This window comes from Strix aluco, chromosome 6, assembly GCF_031877795.1.
Source record: "Strix aluco isolate bStrAlu1 chromosome 6, bStrAlu1.hap1, whole genome shotgun sequence".
NCBI lineage: Eukaryota > Metazoa > Chordata > Aves > Strigiformes > Strigidae > Strix > Strix aluco.
The window spans coordinates 38,390,290-38,410,690 of NC_133936.1; the positions used below are offsets into that span (position 1 = coordinate 38,390,290).

At 45.7% G+C, this 20,401-nt stretch overlaps 1 protein-coding gene across 5 annotated transcripts in view; it reads left to right on the forward strand.

Annotated features, from left to right (window-relative positions):
• The first annotated feature begins 7,091 nt into the window (after nucleotides 1-7,091).
• The window catches only part of UNC80 (unc-80 homolog, NALCN channel complex subunit), a 133,720-nt gene continuing 120,410 nt past the window's right edge, over nucleotides 7,092-20,401 (forward strand). For all 5 annotated transcript variants that reach the window (XM_074829703.1, XM_074829706.1, XM_074829704.1 and 2 more), the window contains exons 1-5: nucleotides 7,092-7,291; nucleotides 8,582-8,630; nucleotides 15,702-15,858; nucleotides 16,751-17,049; nucleotides 19,215-19,338. In XM_074829703.1, coding sequence (XP_074685804.1) covers nucleotides 7,200-7,291; nucleotides 8,582-8,630; nucleotides 15,702-15,858; nucleotides 16,751-17,049; nucleotides 19,215-19,338 — 721 coding nt within the window. In that variant the 5' untranslated portion in view covers nucleotides 7,092-7,199. The remainder of the gene's footprint in view (nucleotides 7,292-8,581; nucleotides 8,631-15,701; nucleotides 15,859-16,750; nucleotides 17,050-19,214; nucleotides 19,339-20,401) is intronic.

The window sequence follows — 20,401 nt, forward strand, 5'->3', positions numbered from 1 at the left end:
TTGCTTCTGTTGGTTTCCACTGTTTGTGATTGTGGTGGCAGATTAGACAACTGTTTGACCTTCTCTGTGTGATACAGCTCCTCCTGCATTCAATCACTGCGCGTCGCTGCCCTGCGTGGGAAAAAGTACCATGCACCTGCTGGTATTGCATAGTCAGCCTTGCCAGGAGAAGTCGGAGCGGATTAAGTCGTATTTCTCTGCTAATCCCTGTTGCTTCTTGCCAAAAGAATCAGTTTTTACAGCTAGCAGCCTGTGGGGTGGTATTTCCCTGCTTTGTGCGAATACATTATTCTGTCCTTCATCCCGGGGTCCTGGCCTGGAGGTGAGGTTTAGCATCGCCCTGCACTGAGCAACTGAGGCCTCCAGGCAGAGACGGCCCACGACTGAGCCAGCTTCCCCTCCCTTGTCACCGCGTTCCCTTTGCCTGCAGCAGAGGTGTGCGGAGGCATCGCCAGTGGCCGGAGCCGTCCCTTGGTCGCAAGCTGGGCCGCAGTGGGGACGTGCCAGAGGTTTGGATCACGGCTCTGCCATTTTTCCCGCTTGGCTGAACAGCGGGGCAGCCTCCCCGCCGTGTCGGGCAGGAGCTGCAGCCATTGACGGGCCTGGTGCTGTGAAGGGCAGCGGGGCTGAGGGCTGCCGCCCCGTTCCCCACAGTTTCCCTCGTCAGGGAAATGGCGGTCACAGCCCCAACGCCCGGCACGGCTCCCATGGCCAGCGGCTGCTCCAGTGGGCTATAAATAACTGCGGAGCCATTAACGGTTGCCCTGAGGGGCTCAACCCAGATGGGAGCGTGGTCGGGGCCGGCTCCCTGCAGACTGTTGAGGACGGTTGGGTCGTGTGGACCAAAGGTAATGGGGACTGCGGGTGATGAGCTCCTGGGGTCATCCTGAGAACTAATGGGGAAACAGCCTGAAGTTTGAGGGCTGCTTGAAGTAGTTTGTTATTTTGGATCCGTTGGTGGGTGCTTAAACCCCTGCCTTGGCTCGGGTCAAGGAGGAACTGCAACTCTGTGTTGCAGATGGAGTAAAGAAGTACTCCAGAAAATGATTGCGTGCTCGTCCATGCCACCTGTGTAGACCAGGCGCCTTCTCAACATGGAGCTGTGGTGTGGGGAAACAGGGAAGCCTCACCTCGCAGGCTTTCCTGCCCTTGCACTGCCTGCTCTGGACTGCTCAAGCAAGGATGCTTCTGATACCTCCTGCTCTGATGCCTGCCCCGGAGGAATTTCAAGCCATGGAGATGTAGCTGCAACGACACGGGTGAAATGAGAGCTTCAGTATCCGCTACTGTGTGAGCTCTGCATATTCTGCAGAGTTGGATAGTGGCAGTGGGACTTCCTTGCTAACAGAAGAATCCTCTGAACATGGCTGGGAGCCTGAGCAGTAGGAAGGAGATAAAAATGAGTAGACTGCCTTAAGTTTCCCAACCCCTAAGCAAGCTGGACTTTTCACATAATGCTGCAATATTCATAAATAAATGCAGTCAAACTACCTGAAGGAATAATTAGCTGCTGTTAATTATCCATTAGAATCACCCTCCTAAGGGTGCTTAAGCACAAGGCAGAACTAATGTATCATCTGCTAAAAGGAGAAGGATTAAGAGGTTGAGAACAAAGCTAGAGCAATGGTTGAGGGCAGCTGGTAACAACCTGTTTCCTTCTTTCAAAGTGAACGAAGAAGAGGTGATATTTCTATGATTGTTGTGTCTTATTAGCAGCATGTGGTAGGTGATGTATTTTATAATTTGCTAGCAGACTGTGGTGTTGGAGCACTGAGGTGAGTACAAGCTGTGAATAAAACCTTGATTAACTGCATTGATTAACTGCATTGCTACTGAAAGTGAGGGAAGCCCAGGAATCCTGCTGCAATGTTTGCAGACGTGCGGAGGATCTGTCCATCCTGTGCCTGTCACAGCCCATGGGGTATGCCTTACACTGGGCAGGAACATGATAGAGAAAACCAGTGGGTGAGCCAGAGAAATGGATCAGATCAGAGTGGCAGGCAGAAGGCCTCTCACTTGGAGGTGTGTGGCCACACAGAAGTCCCAGTTGCTGCTTTGAAAAGACAGTGTGGCCCTGATGGAGGGGCTCCCACACCTGGCTTGTGTGAGCACCCTCGTTCTGGAAGGAGAAGCATGTGGTGGAAGCAGTTTCCAGCTCTCTTCTGAGCAATGGAGAGGGAGACATGTTTGGTCACACAGTGGAACAAGAGATCCCCACTTTCTTCTCCAGGAAGAAGGTGAAAAAGGTGTTTGGGTGGGGTGGGGTTTGGGGGGAGGAGGTTTGTTGTCTTTTTTCCCAAAAGGAAGAAAAAGTTTTGCAGCTGCTACCAAAGGAGTCACATCCCAGAGCTTGGAGAGTCCTCATCCAAGGGGTGGTATGATACCCTGACAGTGAAAGCTGGATTTTTACTTTTTTTTCCCTACACTTCTCCAACCCCTGCTTCCATGTCATCTCTAGGACTTTGTTCCATCTCTCCCTGCCTTATCTAGTTGGAACATAACTTGTGCCTGTTATGTATTTAATTGCAATTAAATGGCTCTGTGAATGTGATTTGTTGCTTGAACATTATGCAAAGGCAGTAGCTCTCTTTCTGCGGTGACTGTGGAGGATCTGTGTTTTTGGACTGTTTCGAAACAGGATTCTCAGATGCATGAGTGCTATGCCACTCCCACTGATTCCAGCTAAATGTGGCCCAAGGATTAAATATCTGATTGTCCTTATGGAATCTGATCCAGCTAGACTACAGTCCGCTCCTGCCCACGTTCATGGGCAACAGCAGGAAACGTGGTAGTTTTAGGGGTTCATTGCATAGTTTTAGGGACTCATTTATCCTTGTTTCTGAATGCATAGTTATGTTTGAGCAGGGCTGGCAAGAAGAGCTATAAATGAGACTTTTGATGAACCTTAGTTGAAATGTTTCATGCTGAGTTTAAAATCCTCTAAAGAAAAAACACAGCTTTCCTAGAGTTCTTTGATTTTTACAGAACACCTGGGAAGGAGAAGATCAGGCCTTTGTTTTAAACTCCACTATACTTCTATCTTGTGTAGTTCCTGATAGTGGAAAGAGGATGTATATAGTTGCCACGCCAAAGCAGCAGCCTTTGACCTGCTCTTTACTCTGGTGTAAATGACAGCGTATGCAATACCGCCAATGACATACCCCTCTGTACACACTGTCTGCTGATGCTCTTGCTGTGTTCTAGTGTAGTTACTTAACAAGGTCCAAAGACTTCCTAGGAAGAGAAATGGATAAATGAAGGAGTAACTTTTACTTCTACATGACAGACCCATACGAGAAAGGATAAAATGAGTGGCATCCATCAGTGCTGACTTTCTGTGACCGGTTGTCACAAGAGAGAAAGGGTCTTCAGCATGGGTCCTTTCAGCCAAGGACAAAAGCCTGCTGGCAGCTTGTGGAAGACTAAGCTCTCAGGTGTGTGCCAAACAACTGTCTGTGTTCTCTGCCCTGGGGTACAGCTAGGAGCTGGTTACAGCTTTGCTCTTGGAAAGGCTGCTGCACAGCAGAATGGCTCGAGGTACTCCTGAGAGTTTGGATTCTGGTTCTTTATGTGCAAAAAAGATAACAGATAAATTATGAGTGTGTGAGGCAGGGATTGAAGATGGGGACTTGGAGAGCATCAGCATGAAAACAAGTGCAAGTCAGTGAGGTTTAGAGTGGTTCCCTGCTCTGAGCACTCTTGTGTAGAGTGGGGGCTTCATGCTCAGGTTCTGCTCGGTGTTCCCACTCTGTGGTGTGCTGCAGCTTTGTTTCTGGATTGAGACTGAATCCTGCTATGATGGATTGATGGATGTGTAAACACAACTGTGTGATAAATAAAGCAGCGATCAAGCAGAATTATGCAATTTGGGGGGGGGGGGGGGTGTCAGACTGATGCTGCCTGTAGTAAGAGAGGAAATGGAAAAATAGTGTCATGGGCATCTTTTGTACCCAAGCACCTGGGTGGGCTGGGAATTGCTGGAGTACAGCAGAGCTAATGATGCCATCTCTGCTCTTCCCCACACCTGCTTCCTGGAAGTGGTGCCTTCTTGTGCTAGTCTTCATCTTTTTGGCAGGCAGACAGACCTGTGTTTCTGTGCCAGTCCATGATGCCAGTGTAGCCCAGTGAACAGAGCACAGGTGAATTCTCAGGACGCCTTGCTGTTTGTTGTCCTACTGCAATGACCTCCCTGAAGAGTTTGCTTGCTTCTTGTCTATCCCCATTACAATGGAAAGCAGGGGACTGATTTGGAGGATTTTGTCTTTGCAGCACCCACTGCAGTGTTAGTATTTAGGTACAGACATATGCTGACTGCAAATCTGAAAGTCTCTGCTGCAAGCAGAAGTTCAGTATAGAGATAAGTAAAATCTTCCAAGCTGCAAAGTTCCTTCTTCTCTTACACATGCAATTCCCAAGCTGCAAGCTGTTTCACTTGTGTAGGTACACACCACTTCAGCTTTGTGAGCCCTTTGTGATGGGGGGGTGTGTTAGTCTCCAAAACAAGGCAAGAACAATATCGGTCTCTAGCCACTGTCAAACTAATACAAACCATCTTGCCACCTCCTGGGTTTAGTGCTGGTCACAGCCTGGCTGGATTGGAAAATGCGCACCTTTGTGACTGCAGTTGTTACAACAGTGCCAGCCGAAGATAATCTTTTATTTGCTCTCTGATTTGTTTTGCATCAAAAGTTATGTAACGTCAAGCCTCTGTATAAACAGAGGGATTTAGTTGTCTTTTGTGGCTGCATGTTGTTGGAGAGCAATATTCTGGACTCTAGTTTGACTAGAACTGCAATTTGCAGTTCCAGTTTCGATTACTACAAAGTAGTAGCTATGCAGTTTCCTCTCCGTGTCTGTTGGGCTACTGGAGCTCCACTTGCTAATGGCTGTGTGACAGGGCAGGGTGCTGGCTACACACAAAGAAAGAGTAAGGAAGATAATACTGTGCTTCAAAACTATTTGTTTCTCCTAAAGAGTCCTTCAAGGATGTAACAAAGTCAGGTAGAAGTACTAGTATATTGTCCTCCTGGTTTCTGAGTGATGGTTAACAGTGACAGTTGCCTTGTGTGTGCTCCACTCCTGCTCCTCTTCTGCCTTGGAGAGGACGTTTGGGTTCCCCTTTGGAGGCTCGGTGAAGTGCTGCTGGTGAGCTTCCAAACTCTGCTCTCTAGGGCTGCTCTCTTCAGGGGCAGCAGTGGCGGTTACTTGCGTAGCTTTGAAACCAGTGAATGCCATTGCATTCAGTAATTTCATAACATGTTACAGGACTGGAAAAAGCAGTTGTTTAAAAAGAAGTCTATCACTCCTACTGCGTTGTTTCACTTCTGACTGTCAAGAGGCATGCTGGCAGGAATTAAAACTCAAATTTGCTTTCCAGACAAGACTTTGTATAAAAAGTCCTGGATCCAATGAGGGGATGTGGAGCAGGGAAACTTCTTTAATACATACCTCGCATTTAGAAGTAATTTGTTTTGACCATCTTCTCTCTGTAGTTAGTTCTCATAAGATTTTGGAAATCAAGATTATTTTTTTCCTGTCTGCCTTCACTAATTGAAGGAAAGAAAAGAGTAATTAAAAACATTCCTGTCTGAGCAAGATAATCCCACAAATAAAAAGGCCTTACATCTGTGCATCAGCAGAAAAAGTTACTGCTAGCAAAAACCCTGACCAAACAAGACAAACAAAACCAACTGGTTTAGCATTTCAGCATGCAGATAGATTAGTGATTTTAATTATTTAAAACTTTTTGGTTGTAAACATATTGTTTAGGTTTTATTTAACGGATTACTTTCTAATTAACTGTCTTAATACTCCTTTTGTGCAAGAGAGGGATTTCAGCAGAATATGGGCCACGTAGGCTCCTGTTCTCCATGAGTGGAGATCAAGACCAGCCTAAGTCACTGTGAGGAAGTATTGGGTAGGGCACCAGAAAAAACCTTATCCCAAGTAGGAGTAAATGCAGATTATCAAATTAGTGGCACTGGGTTTTCAGCAAACCTGTTTCTCAAAGTATCCATAAGGACGGAAGTAAGTGGTGTTGATCAGTTCAGCTCCTGTTCCAGGACAGAATGACCTCAGTGAGTGTTTAAGTGCCAAATTTTAAGTAGGAAGATTGAAAGACAGGAATATGGCCTTGGCTTGTTGGAGCATCTCTCTTCAAACTTGCAATCTTTTCATATCAGCAATGGAATATCACAAGGTTTTTGTGAAAAATTAAATTGGTAAGGGTGGACTTGCATTGGTCTTTCATTTTATTCTATTAATTATTTGTAATAGTATACTATCTTCTGATATCCTTTGGTACGTAAGGAGAGCTAATCTAACAGTGACTGAGAAATACGTCCAGCAAACCTGACTCAGGTATAGCTTGGTGTTGATCAAATCAGTCTGGTGTCCAGGCGGAAACGCAAGTCAGTCTGATTTGGCACTCACCACCCTCTCCACCTCTGTCTCAACTCTTTCTGTGCAAGAAAAACCCATGGAATAACTACCCCAAACTTCCGAACCTGCTCCTCCCACCAACCTTCACTTTCAGAGCGGGTTTATTACTCGCTTCCCTTCTCTCCCCCCTCTCGAGATAAAGGAGTATCTCCCCGTTTACCAGCCGCGCTCCGTGCTGCATCGGGCGCTTCGAGGGCTCCCGCCTTTGCAGACCCAAGGCGGGGAACTTGTCCTCCCCCACCGCTGAGGAACTGCCCCCCAGCCCCTCCGCGGGCCCCCCGGCCGTTCCGCCGCTGTGGGGGAGCCGGGTCGGACTCCGTCCGGTTTGAACTTCTCCCGGGCGCGGGCGGGGGCCGCTCTCCCGCCCCCCCCCACCCCCCCCCCCGGCCGCCCGGGTGCCGTGTCTCGGCGGGGGTCCCCGGCGGGGGGAGCGGGGGGGGGCGCGCAGGGGCCTGTTGCCGCGCTCCGCGGGCGCGGGGTGGCGGCGGGAGCTGGGCGCTGTCCAGGGAGGGAGGTGCTGAAGGCAGGAGGAAGCGGAGCGGCGCGGACATCTTCGCTCCCCTAATTTCCTCCCTGCCTTCTGCAGCCATTTTGCACCGGCAAAGCTGGAGGGAGGTGTGAGAGGGGAGCGAGGGGGCGGGCGGCGGAGGATGAAGGGAAGAGGGCACAGAGTTACGCAGAGCAGAGAGGCAGCCATGGGAGATCCCGGCTGGTGCGTCTGCTGAGGCTGGCTGGCAGCGGCAGCCGTCATCGGCATCATGGTGAAAAGGAAAAGCTCAGAGGGCCAGGAGCAGGAGAGCGGCCGCGGCATCCCTCTGCCCATCCAGACCTTCCTGTGGAGGCAAACCAGGTGAGAGCGGCGAGCCCTGGGTACTTGGGGTACAGCTGCAACAGGGCAGTGGAAGGGAGGGGGGGGGGGGGCGGGCCAGCTGCTGCTGCCCAGCGGCCAGGAGAAAGCGGTTGTTGCCGCTGCAAACGCGAAGGCGTGAGACAGGCTGTTCTCTTTGCCCTCAGTGTAGAGCAATCTGTGTGTACCGGGGGTGGGGGAAGCACTGGGGGCAGCTTAACCTGGTGGCAGTCCCAGGCAGCTTCTTGATGTGACTTTAACACATCCGTGTGTATGTGTGTCTGTGCACCTTCCCCCTCCTCCCCGTCATCACCCCCCTACACTTTTTAAGAGGACTCCCGGAGCTCTGGCACCAGAAGCAGCATCCCTCAGGGCTGCACCGGACTTGCAGCTTTGCCCGTATCTGTATTTGCAGCCGTTCTGGAAGTGTAATCTATGCTGTGAGAGGTCGGCATGCAAAAACAGATACGTCAAAGTCTCACTTTATTTCATTGGATTGGAGAGTAATGATGTGTGAGGGGCAGGCTAAATGTATGGCTGGGGCTTTATGTTCCTTGTGAATCCTGTCTGTCTCCTGTCTTAACAGAATTCTAAACTGAAAACATTGCGGGGGCTGTGGGGGGAGTTTGGAAGGTTTGAAGGTGGTGGCTCTGATTTAAGGCCTCAGTCACAAAATCCCTTTATTCCACAGTTTCAGAGTCCTCCGAAAAAAATAAATTAAAAAATGCTGCAATAAGGTGACCTGATTAGTTTTTAAAATATTTAACTCTGATCCCGTTCTGGAGGGGAATGACAGCAGAGGGTGGGTGTTCTCTGCTTACAGGGTAGAGGCCTGCAGTTCGTCATAAGCCTTCCACATCCGCAGTTGTGGAGGAAAATACTTAATACGAAACTGGCAAATGCATCTCTGGCTTCAAATAGAGGCAAGGCCAAGTTCAGTAATACTTAACACATTTTAAACAGAATATATTCAAAATCTTTCACTGGGATGAAATGGGTGAAAACTGTCTGGTGGATGATTTTATCCATGGGGAACAGGACTTTTCTTGAGGGTGGATTAACTCCCTCTTGGCATACCGGCGCGGGTACTTTTGTCTTCTAGAAAAGGTAACCGCATTTTGTCAGATGCCATCAACAGGTATCTGAACATTGTTTTGGCCTTTATGTCTTCCTTTACATTTAAGTTTCTCAGCCTTTTGCCAACCTTCTGACATGAGAAAAATCCTAAAAATAACTATGCAAAATCCACACTTGAAGTACTGGGTCTCTAACACTTTTTCTCCCTTCCTTCAGTGCATTTTTAAGACCTAAACTGGGGAAACAATATGAAGCTTCCTGTGTGGTATGTACATGTTTCTCTTTTTCTTACTAGTAAGTAACTTTTCATGCAACTTGATCTGACCATGGTGGCTGATCAGCAAACTTCTCAGGTTACGCCAGAAGTGGATTTAGTCCGTTCAGCTTTATTTTGTACTTTTATCACATGAAGGATTTGAAACCTTTTCCCATCTAGAGAATTTGGATATCATGTGCATCTCTAGACACAACAAAAACATATTGATTTGGATATTAGTAATTAAATAAAGTAAATAATGGTATGGGCAGACTGAGCTACAACAATCTGGATCTAAACTTGTATTTCATCATGTGTGTATGTGCTTTCAGATGAGATTGATATCATCTCAGTTTGCAATTACTGGAGTTTTTTCAGACTTAAAATATTGAAAAATCTAAACGTTACTAGCAGGATTTAGACAATACTTTTTCCATTGTGCAAGATGAAAATACCTCTTCTACTGGAAAACAGAAGGAGCATGTCTTAGGAGCATAATTAACAAGAGCTTATTATGCAGATACTAATAACTCTTATTTTGAATTAAACCTTAGTCTACCGTCTAAAGGGAGGAGAAAGGGAAGGCATGCAGCAAGTTCAAATAAGATGGGTATGTAGGGAATTTCAGAATTCCTTGAACTGTTGCTGATCTTTGGATGACTTAAAGTACATTAAGCAGTTGCAGCCAGACTTGACAGACTGGAAAAACTTGGTCTGGACGTGTACCTTAATAGTTTAAAGTACTTAGGTCTCTCTGCAGCAATTGTCTGACTCCCTTCTCACAAGGTATTAAGCTGGAGAAGCCCTAGCTGCTGCTGACTAATTTTCTTCTAAGAAATCCATACATTTTTCAGGGTTATTGCTAGATACCAAATACCGATAGAGAACTGCTGGTTTAGTGTGTTGGTGAGTAAAATTTATCGTAATTCTGGCACATGGAGAAAAAAGCATCATCACTGGTTTATGCCATTGACAGTTCCTGGTCATTCAGAGGGTAGAAAATGGAGCTTGTTGCCTTATGTCCTTTACTAGGATTCTCAGCAGTGTGCAGGTGTCATGCCTTGAAGCACCTATAATCTGAGGCTGTGGCCCCACCTGTGAGCCCATGTCTGTTACTGTTGGGTAGAGGGACAGAGCTTCCTTCTCTGTGTGTTCTCCATGATGTACCTGTGACTTCCTTGTGCTTCATGCTGTCCTGTTGGCATCAGGTCTTTGTCTGTGTCCCCCGGGCTGATTCTAAAGCACCTTTCTTCTATGAGCACATATCAGAATTTACTAAGTGTAAAAAACAAACAAACAAACCAACCAAAACAGAAACAACAAACAAAAATGAACTGCAAGACAACATAAATCACACACTTCAGCCAAGGAAAAGGGAGCTCTGGAAAAATGCATTTCGTGAATATCCAATCCATTTCCACCCTTGGGTGAAGGAGAACTTGATTCTTCTCCAATTCCTAACATAATCATTAAATTGTGGTAGAAAACTTTCAAAGGTGGGGCTTAGTTTTGAGCAACTGATGGGATAGAGCCTGAGCTACTGCATCTGCCACCTTCTTTTGCTCATGAGTTTCCATGAGTTCCAGTGCACAGGAACGTCTGCCCACATCCACACTTCCGTATTATCCAGTGCTGCGTGCGCGGGTGAGACAGGGTTTCTGGGACTTGACAGGTAGTTGGCTTGTCTTCTGAAACTTCAAGATGACTGTCTAACACCACTGTATTGACTAGTGTGCCGAAAAATACTGTGCGCCTCTTATATGATCTGTCCTTTTAAAACTCTCTAGCCAGAATCGTTCCAGGCATGTCTATAGGCTGTTAACTGTCTGACAATGCATGTGACACAACATTGTGCAGTGTTCTATTACTATTCTTGGCTCTAAACTTGCTGCAGTAGATTTTGCTGCATGTTGTGCATTGAGGAAGCAGATGCTGGAGGCCTGGATTCAGTGAGTACAGCATCTGGTCTGCAAGAGCAGATCGCATTGCTTCTTTGAGCTTTGCCTTATACTACAATCCTTGAGGAAAGACCTGGCCCTTTCATAACCTTTTTTCCCTTACCTGAACAATCACACTGACTTCAACTGGTCCACAAATAATAGCCTTTAACATGAAGATAAATACCACACCCCCCGGATTGTCTTACACTGTCTAAATGCTCTTGCGCCTCAGTACGGATTTGATGTTCTTCCTTCTCCCCAGTCTGAATCTCTTCTGCCCCAACACAATGTCATTCCTAACATGCATGAGTGAAAGCCATAAATGACCTCACAGGAATGTATGTGAGTACTGTAAAAAGCTAATGCATTTTTTTGGGTGAGGGTAAGGGACTCAAGGATATGTTTTAAATTCTTTTACCCTGGATTGCACTGGGCATGGCAGAACCTAAACCTTTCCTGGAGGATCCTGCAAATTCAAAGTTTACCTCTTTTCTGGTTTATTACTTGTTTTTGCAAGTGTAGTAATATGTTTTGCTGTTGTGAATTATTAAAGAATAGATATGGAACAGTTTTAAAAGAGGCCACCTTTATTTTATCTAGCCAGTGGACATGGTTGCAGGAAACTGAATTTTTGAACACGGGAATCTTCTGTAAATAAAGGGCTTGACATCTGTGTTTCATTGCTTGTCAATGTTTGTACTATGTTTAGTAAACAATGGAGCCTTATCATCCCTTGTTCTATGAACTCCTAGATTAATGTTTTAGATCTTTCCAGGAACTCTTCCCTACTCAGAGGACCTTCCCCAGACTGGCAATACTGTCTGTCTGCATTTCAAGTTCTTTCCAGTCAGTCTGGAGTGACTTTAGCAATGGTCTCTGCTTTCCACCATGATGCAGCCTGAGCTTTGGAACAACAGGGCAGTAATGTTCCCTCCAAGGACAGAAGTCTGGTTCAAGAAGCACTAACAGTTTCTCTGTGTCTCTGCCAGTGTTCTTCTGTACATAGACTAGGCTAAACACTGTACTTTGCTCTCCTAGCTTACTGCTTTTTCTTTTTTTTCCCTCAAGTGAGATCCTCTAGGGCTCCTTCCCTGGAGGAGGCCTGCAGCTCATCTGGCACTCCCGAGAGGATGGAACGGGGAGTGCTGAGCTTCCCAAGGTGCTGGCTGTCTAGCGGGGGCTAGGGGTCTGGCTGAGCCCTTGCTGCCTTATGCAGTTTGCCGCAGGTACAGCTCCCCTGCACTTAGAGCAGGGGACGGTCATACAACTTGAGCAAAGCTGTATAGGAAACCATGGCAAAGCCCAGCCAGAATCTGCTCTGTCCTGTACTGCTTGTCTAGGTTTCTTCAGGAAGCTACCTATTTTCCAGCAGCAAAGTGACACACAGGCTGACCCTCGTCACAAGGTGTTTGATAGCTCCTTTGGTTCTTGGTGGAGAAGAAAGTAAAAGGAGAAGAGCAGCAGTGGGAAGGCAGCCAGACAGGACTGACCGCCACTCCCTGTGAAAACAGATGGCATCATCAGGCTAAAAGGAAAAATGTTTGTGTAAGTGGCCCTGAGGGAGCTGAACACACACACAGAGAACACCGCTGAAAGGGGCTGCCCTTTCTCCAGCCAAGGCATAATGCTGACTTCCCTCACTACCACCTTGGCAGATGTTCTTTATCCTCCTTTGGCACGTGGGGTGTTGCAGGCATGGACAAGCCTGCTGTAAGTAGGTAACTCTTTTCTTAGCCAAGCAGCAGCCCTGAGACTGCTGCTCCAGACATATCCACAGCATGACAAGATCTCTCTTCTGTCTGGTTTACAGGTAGCCTACTTCAGACATTTTCATTCAGCCTTCTCATTGAAGCATATAACGCCTCTCAGCTGTAGCAGCAGTTGCTTAGTTCGTGTGGGGTGAAAATTAGGTCTTTCATCTTAATGTCTGTATATTCTCTGGAGCAGGTCCTGAAAGCTAGAGTAGAGCCATAGCAGACTCAAAAAGGGAGACTCTACAGGAGCAAATGCTAACCCAGGGCCTTGCATCTTCAACGTCTGGTGTAGGCAGAAGCTGCTGTGAGCTGGACCTTTCTGGAGAACTCCAGGCACAACCCGTGGGACACCTGTCCAAAGAACTGCACGTTGTTGTTGGGCTGCTTGTGACAGTTATCAGTGTGGGGGATGGATGCCGACTAGGTCCCATGATGACAATACATGTGCTGTGGCAGTTGTGTACCAGTCAGTGCCCACAGCACACAGGGACACTCAGTGGTTTCCATACAGTAGCCTTTGAGTTAACATTTTCCTGGTAACACGCAGTACTTCTGTCTCAGATGCTTGTGATCACATATGCTGTTCCGAAAGCTAATCTTTTGTTGTGGCACAGAAATATATTTAGCTTTCTGATCTCTGAAAGAACAGAGGAATCTGGTGGCTAACCATGTAGGAAAAGCTTCACATGGCTCAGAAACCCAAAATGTTGAGGTAAATACAAGCCTGATTTAAAGACATAATTGCAGGCTCCCTAGCTTCCTCTTGAGTTTCTGAAGTATGCAGAATGTGGGCCAGAGCTTCCAGAAGTCAGTTAATGGAGGGCGTTCTCCCTGATGCCTTTGAAGTACCCCTGAGACCGTGAATGGAAATCTGGAGGGCAACAGTGTGTCTTCCATCATGCTTCAGAATAGTGTTGCTGCTCACAGCGATTTTTTCCCTCCCCTTGCTCTGTAAACTGAATAGCTTTGTCACTGTACTGAAGTGTGAGCTTATGGCTTGACTTTTCTATTGGAGGTGCGAAGGTGATTTATTTTCATAAGCCTAGGTCAGCACTGGTGCTTGGCAGGCAGAGGTAAGTAGTCTCTACCAGGTTAGTGAGCACTAACCTGGTAGAGACTACTTACGTCTATGCTGAGCTTCATTCGGGCTTGTGCAAAGGCTTGGCTTGGCTGAATGAAGGCTTCAGTGAGCTCCAGAGCTGATCCATGAGTAGAGATGGGAGTGTGGGGCTGGAGCAACAAATAAGGAGTGGTACCCTGTCTCATTTTGGCAGAAATAAATAAAATCTCATGTTTTTCACTGGCCCTTTCAGACTTTGTGTTGCCTGTAACCGTGCATTAACACTGCACCTCTTGTCTGGTTTCTGGGGATACTTTGCTGCTTTGTTGCCCCCTTTTGTTAGGTAACCTTGCCTGGGATAGTTGTTCTAGACCTCTGTTGTCTTTATACTAATGAGCTCTGGACTGCTACTGTGGTTCGATGACTTTGTAGTTCCTGAATGGAGTAGAATACTCAGACATTACAACAAGTACTTCGCTCCCCAGCCTGCCAAGGCTTTCCAAGCACTGGCCATCCTTTCATGTTCCCCCCATTCCTGAACTGGTAGGAATGAATGGCAGGAGACCGTTTCCCCTTGTAGACAATTTGGCCCCCAGCAGATCACTTAAGTGATTTGAGGCATCCTTTCCCTGGTAGACATCCGATCCTGGTCCCAAGAAGTACACATTGCTGACAACCTAATCCACGGCAAATTATTTTTGACTAATCCCCAGAAAGCCAGCATTTTTGTCCACACTTTACATCTAATGCCCTCCAATTTCAGCCATTTCTCCATAAAGTCTGTTGAGTTTTCTGACTAGAATCTGGGGTTTCTAGTAGGTGGGCAGTGTGACTTTCTACACGCTTACATTTGTTGGCAGATCTGATGTTTATTGTCAGTATTTCCTCAGGTTCAATTTGTGTTGCTACAGGCTTAGTCCTTTATAAGCACACTCAGTTCTGAACACCCCCCAGAAATATCTGTGTAAGCCCATATAGTCCCCCTCCCCTTCTCTTTGTCTGTGCCTGGTGCTATTGGGGAGTTTCTGTCTTAGGTTGTAAGTACAGGTAGATGTGCGTTTCTCCGCCTCCAAGCTGGTCAGAGCAGAGCTGTTACGGGGATGCTGTAAAACCACACTGGTGCAGCACTGTGCTTGCTCCAGGGCATCCTGCGTCTTGGTAGAGGAGCTCATGTCTGCCCACACCTGTGAGTGTGGCCACGACCCGGGAGAACAAATGTGCACAGCTGCTGGGGTATGCAGAAGAGTGCATGTTACCAGTGGCTAGCATGCCACGCTGGGGAGTGACTGGTCATTTAGCAGAGCTAGGTTACAACTGCTGCCCTTTTTGCTTTTCTTCTTTGTAATTAAGTCTGTTCATATTACCTCTCCAATTTTACAAGAAAAATCTGACTGGTGTTGAAGGATAAGCTTTATGAATCTGGAGTGAGGGCATTTGAAGCATCCATTAGGTCATGAATGCCAAGTTACTTGTTTGCCCACAGCTTGATAAAATTGGTAAAACAGCTTGTGAGCAAATAGGTATCAAGGAGTCTAAGCTGGTATATGGCAAGGACATGCATTATCAGTAATGTATGTCTTCACTTTAGGAACTTCAGTGAAGTAATATAACTGCTTTTGTGACCTATAATGAGATCTCTGCATCTGCTCAGAGGGAGAACTTATGGGAATGGTTGGAGCAACTAGCGATAAGGAACTTCCTTAGGGATTTCAAAGGCAGACAGTCTTATTTTTTGTTGCTTGAGGTGGAAATAATGAACTTGCTGCAGCCATCAGGTCTTTTAAATGTTCACAAAACCATTACATCATGGCTCAACAAAAAATTTTGTACACTGATTATTTTTTGTGGCAGGGTGTGAAAACATTTCCTAAGGCCCATGTACCTTTAATGGGTCACCCTTTATGTTACACTAAACTGAAAGAGCATGTGTGTGTGACAAGAATATCCAGCTCTCAGCTCCACAAATACAGGCTTCATTAGCTCCTGTGACTTCCAACAGTATTACTGGCCTGCTGCATTAATGCCCAACACAACTGTAAGTCTGGCTTGATGTCAGCACTTACTAATATACATATGATACTTGCTTTAATTCTTTTTTATTACAGAAAGTATATTGAGTGGATCATTCATTTCTTAGCCAAGTGTGTCTATATGTCTGGTGAGCTTTAGCTACAGTCTGTGTCTTTCAGGAAAAATATTATAAGGTGTGCTTTAGTTATATAATGAAAAATTACAGATTACAGGTTTTTAAAAGAGAATGTTCAATATACTGGAAGGTATGTCCAGAAATAGATATACAGTGTCTTTTTTTTGTTCTTACTTTTAGTCTTTTGAAAGAGTTTTAGTAGAGAACAAGCTGCATGGCCTTTCTCCAGCTCTCTCTGAAGCCATCCAGAGCATTTCTCGCTGGGAACTTGTCCAAGCTGCGCTCCCACATGTGCTGCACTGCACCGCAACACTGCTCTCCAACCGAAACAAGCTAGGTTAGTGCTCATGTGAGTTTGTTTTTCCATTACTGAAGTTACCAGTCAAAATATGACAGACTGATGCTCACAGTGCCAACATATTCTAAATCCTAGAACCCCAGTTAGTTCATTCTGTGGATTACCTTTCTCGATCTGTTCTCATTTACAGCAGGGTAACCTGTGAGAGCTTCCCCAGTGAAGTTAATGGTCTGATGAGCTGAAGAATCAAAGTAGTTCAATAATATTTTGCTAGTTATTTTCCAGAGATAATAAAACTAACTTTAACAAAAGTCTCACCACCCAGCAGCCATGGGTTCCTTGAAGGAGTACATATTTCTTTCAAGGCATGCTGCAGTGGCCAGTTGCAGCAGGTACTTTTAATATCTTCAGGGTTTTTTTTCTTCTTTTTATTCAGACCAATGCATGTGATTCTCACCAGATAAGTCAATCAGATAATACGGATAGAGCCAGGTCCAAATCTAACTTCCTTTACTAGTCTTTTACTGATTTCAGCAGGAATTTGCTCCATGAGACATGCCAGTAGGGAACATGAACAGGACAGCTTGAGCACCTTGCAGTGCTGACTTGCATTTTGTCTTATACAACAGAGTCAAACAGACGAGGCTGTCGAGCCAGTATCTTTTAGGAGCTCTCTGTGTCCGTGCATTCAGTTGCCCTGCAACTGACATTTCAGGGATTGAACTGCAAATGCTGTGAAGTAAATGGAGACTTGTGAATTAGGAGGTTTCAAACATAATGAAACAGAATGCTAATACTTTTAATGGTAGAACTTTAATTTTCAAATGCTTATCAGGAAGCTGGATGCCCAGTTTCCTGTGTGGCTCTGAAAGTCTCAACAGTACCATTAATGGAAACCCTGTGAGATACTGTGATGCATTTTTCCATCCAGGACACCAGGATAAGCTTGGAGTAGCTGAAACAAAGCTTCTTCACACTCTTCACTGGATGCTGCTGGAGGCCCCTCAGGACTGCAGCAATGACCGATTTGGAGGAGACAGAGGCTCTAGTTGGGGAGGGAGCAGTAGCGCCTTTATCCACCAGGCTGAAAACCAAGGATCACCAGGACATCCCCGGCCCAGCAGCACAAATGATGAGGACGAGACTAACAGAAGGAAGTTCTTCCAGAACTCCATGGCCACAGTGGAGCTCTTTGTGTTCCTCTTTGCTCCCCTTGTCCACAGGATTAAAGTAAGTGGAGCACTGATGGGGTACTTGTGTGGAGACAGCTCTGAGAAGGAAAAGAATTATTCTGTCTTTGTGATTGCTAATTAATTCAGCCTACAGTGACCACTGGGTGACCACTGGAAATGTTTTAACAGGCTGGCAGTATACCACTGCCATCAGGAAGAAATACTTCCAGTGACATGAAAAATCACCACAGCACTGGGCAGACACAAAGGCAAATAAATCTGGAGTGAGCCATTTTCAGCCCTTGGGAATGTCAAACATCTGTGGCCCTTGTGAAGTCTTTGGGACCCTGGAACCTGCAGAAAGGATTGCAAGCTTTAGCTTGCTCCAGTGATTCTCAGCCATTGCTCAGCAGCAGCTTGCTAGCTTTTCAGGGGTTCCACTGTGGGGCTGCCACTGGGATTTGTTGTTGTCATTACTAATCATCTTGATGCTAATTACCAGGAATGCGTGATAGCAGTATAAGCAAGGCACCAGCAAACGCAATTGAACATGCCTTTGTTCTGAAGTTGGAAGCTTCCTGTCTGCTGGGGTGCCTCTGTTGATTTTATGCTGAGTGCATCAGCTTTGCAGAGTGGTGGTGTGAGGAGACATTTTCTGCTTGCTCTGACTCCTGCCTCTTGTCTTTAGTCTCTCTGGAGGGCTGCCGTTTAGCCTTTATGTTTCCAGCTGGGCCTTGGAAGAGAAACTGGCTCTGGAGAGTTGGTGCTTGGTAAAGGTCTATAAAGTCGTGAAGTGATGGAGGCTGTTACCTGTTCTAATCCTGCCTTGTATGCTGCAGCGGTTGAAGAAGATAAGAAAGTACAGGAGATAAAGGATATCTGGGTTAGGATATCTGCTTTGGTTAAGGCAGGTGAAAGCAGGTCTGGAGAGCTAGATTCTTTGCTAGATTCTTAGTTGCTCAATTTATTTAGCCCAAATTTTTCATACTTGTTTACTAGTTCCGCATTTTCTCTGTAAGCTACTGGGACATGACAGGAAGAAATGCTGATTTCTTCCCAGTGCTACACACACAAATGTGGGCTGCCCTTTGAATAAATTCAACTAAACTTGAGGTAGACCCTGGCTATTAGAGATTAGGTTTCCAATTTTTTTATATTAATCTTTCTGGGATGTAGTTTCCCATTTAGAAGATGGGATTAATAACAATAACTCAGGTTTACCTTGAAAATCCCTGAGATCTCTGAGATACTGTAGTGATGAACATTGACAAGCCCATGAAAACATGCATATTTCTGTCATCAAAGCAAAGCTCAAAAAAGGTGAGGTAAATGAGGCATGTAACTGGCTAAGTCAGCCTTGTCCCCACTGTGTTTCACAGAGGTAGAGGTCTCAGGGGAAGAATACTGTCTAATCAGATAACCAAAGTAATGCATGTGCTCAAGGAAGATGATACATGTTTGCATAGGCAGACCTAAGAGATGGATTGCCTAACTTCTGAGGGGATTTGTGGATTTAGCAATGTGTTTTTAAATGAGTGTTTTGGGGGGTGAGGTGGATGCATGTAATCCTGTAACTTAACAACTGCAGATAAAAGTGTTGGCATGTCACCAAAAGCTGGCAGTGCACAGTAAAACTGCAACACGTGTTACTGTTACCACTTCCACAAGCCTTGCAAGGTGCTCCTTAGTGAAAATAGTAATTAAAAACAAGATTAGTTTATAACAAGGCTTGTGAGCTCATTATGCCGAGACGGCACTAACAAGGAGTAGGGAATAGAAGGGCTGGAGAGCTACAAGTAGTCAGCTCCTGCCGTTCCTTTAGCTCTGTCTGCGTCATCGATTTCAACCGCTGAGGCATGTGGAGCTGTGTCAACAGGAGATGGTGGTGCAGCTATAATTATGCTGCCAAAACTGCTATTACCATGTTTGTTTGCCTTATGGGGATAGATGGACTATACCAACATCAGCGTCTCCTAACATAGATGTGACCTTGGGGCAAGTAAGTGCATACCCGCCCCTTGATCCTACTAAGATTTGCTGGTGAGCAAGTCTGCTGAGTACTGTCAGTGGCCCTTGAGTTAGCATACGCTTACCACTGAACTGCACATGGTATCACTCATTTGTTGTAAGACCTGTGCATCAGGGAAATGACAATCCTTTTAGACTGGCAGCAATGTTATTTTGTGTGAGCTTGTGTGATACGGCCTCTGTTTGTCTTTCTAGGAGTCTGACCTGACATTTCGGTTGGCTAGTGGCCTTGTTATTTGGCAGCCTATGTGGGAACACAGGCAGCCTGAAGTTTCGGCCTTCAACGCCCTTGTAAAACCGATCAGGAACATCGTTACAGGTCTGTGACTTTGCTGTGGTGGTGTAACCGGGAAACCTTTCCTTTGTTTGCCTGATGCTGCCTTATGTTCTGTAGCCATCGTATATGAAGGAATATGTTAATCCTGCAGGAACTAGTCAAACCTTTGAGAGCAGTTTAAGGTTGTTTCCCCTCAGAGTCAACCAACATTTGCATAATAATTAAATAGAGAGAAATCACAAATAGGAAATGAGAAACTCTTCAGTGGAGTTATCATCCCCTGTCAGCCTCATATGTCTGTTTCACCATATCTTCCTTAGTTGCTAAGAAGGGCAAAGGCAGTATCTAGCAGCCGCCTGACATGGGTGGGGAAGGCTTTCCCAGACTGGCACTGGACAAAAATTAGCAGTGAAGATCACACAATCAATAGTGTAGGTCCTCCTCCTATCTAAAATGTGAATTTCACCATGTTACAAAATTAAACAAATTAGTTCCAAGAGGCTCCAAAGAAGGCTTAGGTTGTGAATTTGCTTTTGCATACTGAAAGGGGTTGCTCCTCCTTTTTACTTCAGCCATAATGAGACTGGAGTTGGGTGCTTAAGCTTCCAAGTCTTTGTGTCTGGCCTAGTCCTAAAAAAATCCTTTTTACTTTTATGTTTTTAGACAACAGTTTTGCATAATTCCTACAAGGTAGTTAATCAAAAGTGTGCTGTGTATCTCACTGTAGCATTGCTTGCTTGTTCTCAAAAGCATGGGACTGTAACTTTCACAGCAGTGAAAATGTAGTTCGATAAATCAGATTTTTCTGATGACAAGTCATTTCAGATGTCATATTTTGTTCTGAAGGCTTTGTAGGCCTCTGGGACAGTCCAGAATTGAAAAGATTCAAATCTTTACAATTATTTAAAATCATCTTTGACATCTAGCTCTTCTTCCCTCTGCTTCAACTTCTGGAAGTAAAAAGTAGCATTTCAGCCCTGAAAGTAACCAAAATCCTAAGTTTTCTTTGACTGTTGGAATTTCTTCCATAGGTCTGGAGTGTGGTCAGAAAATCCCTAAAGAATAACTTCAGGAGTAAAGTCTGAAAGGAAAATACTCTGTTATG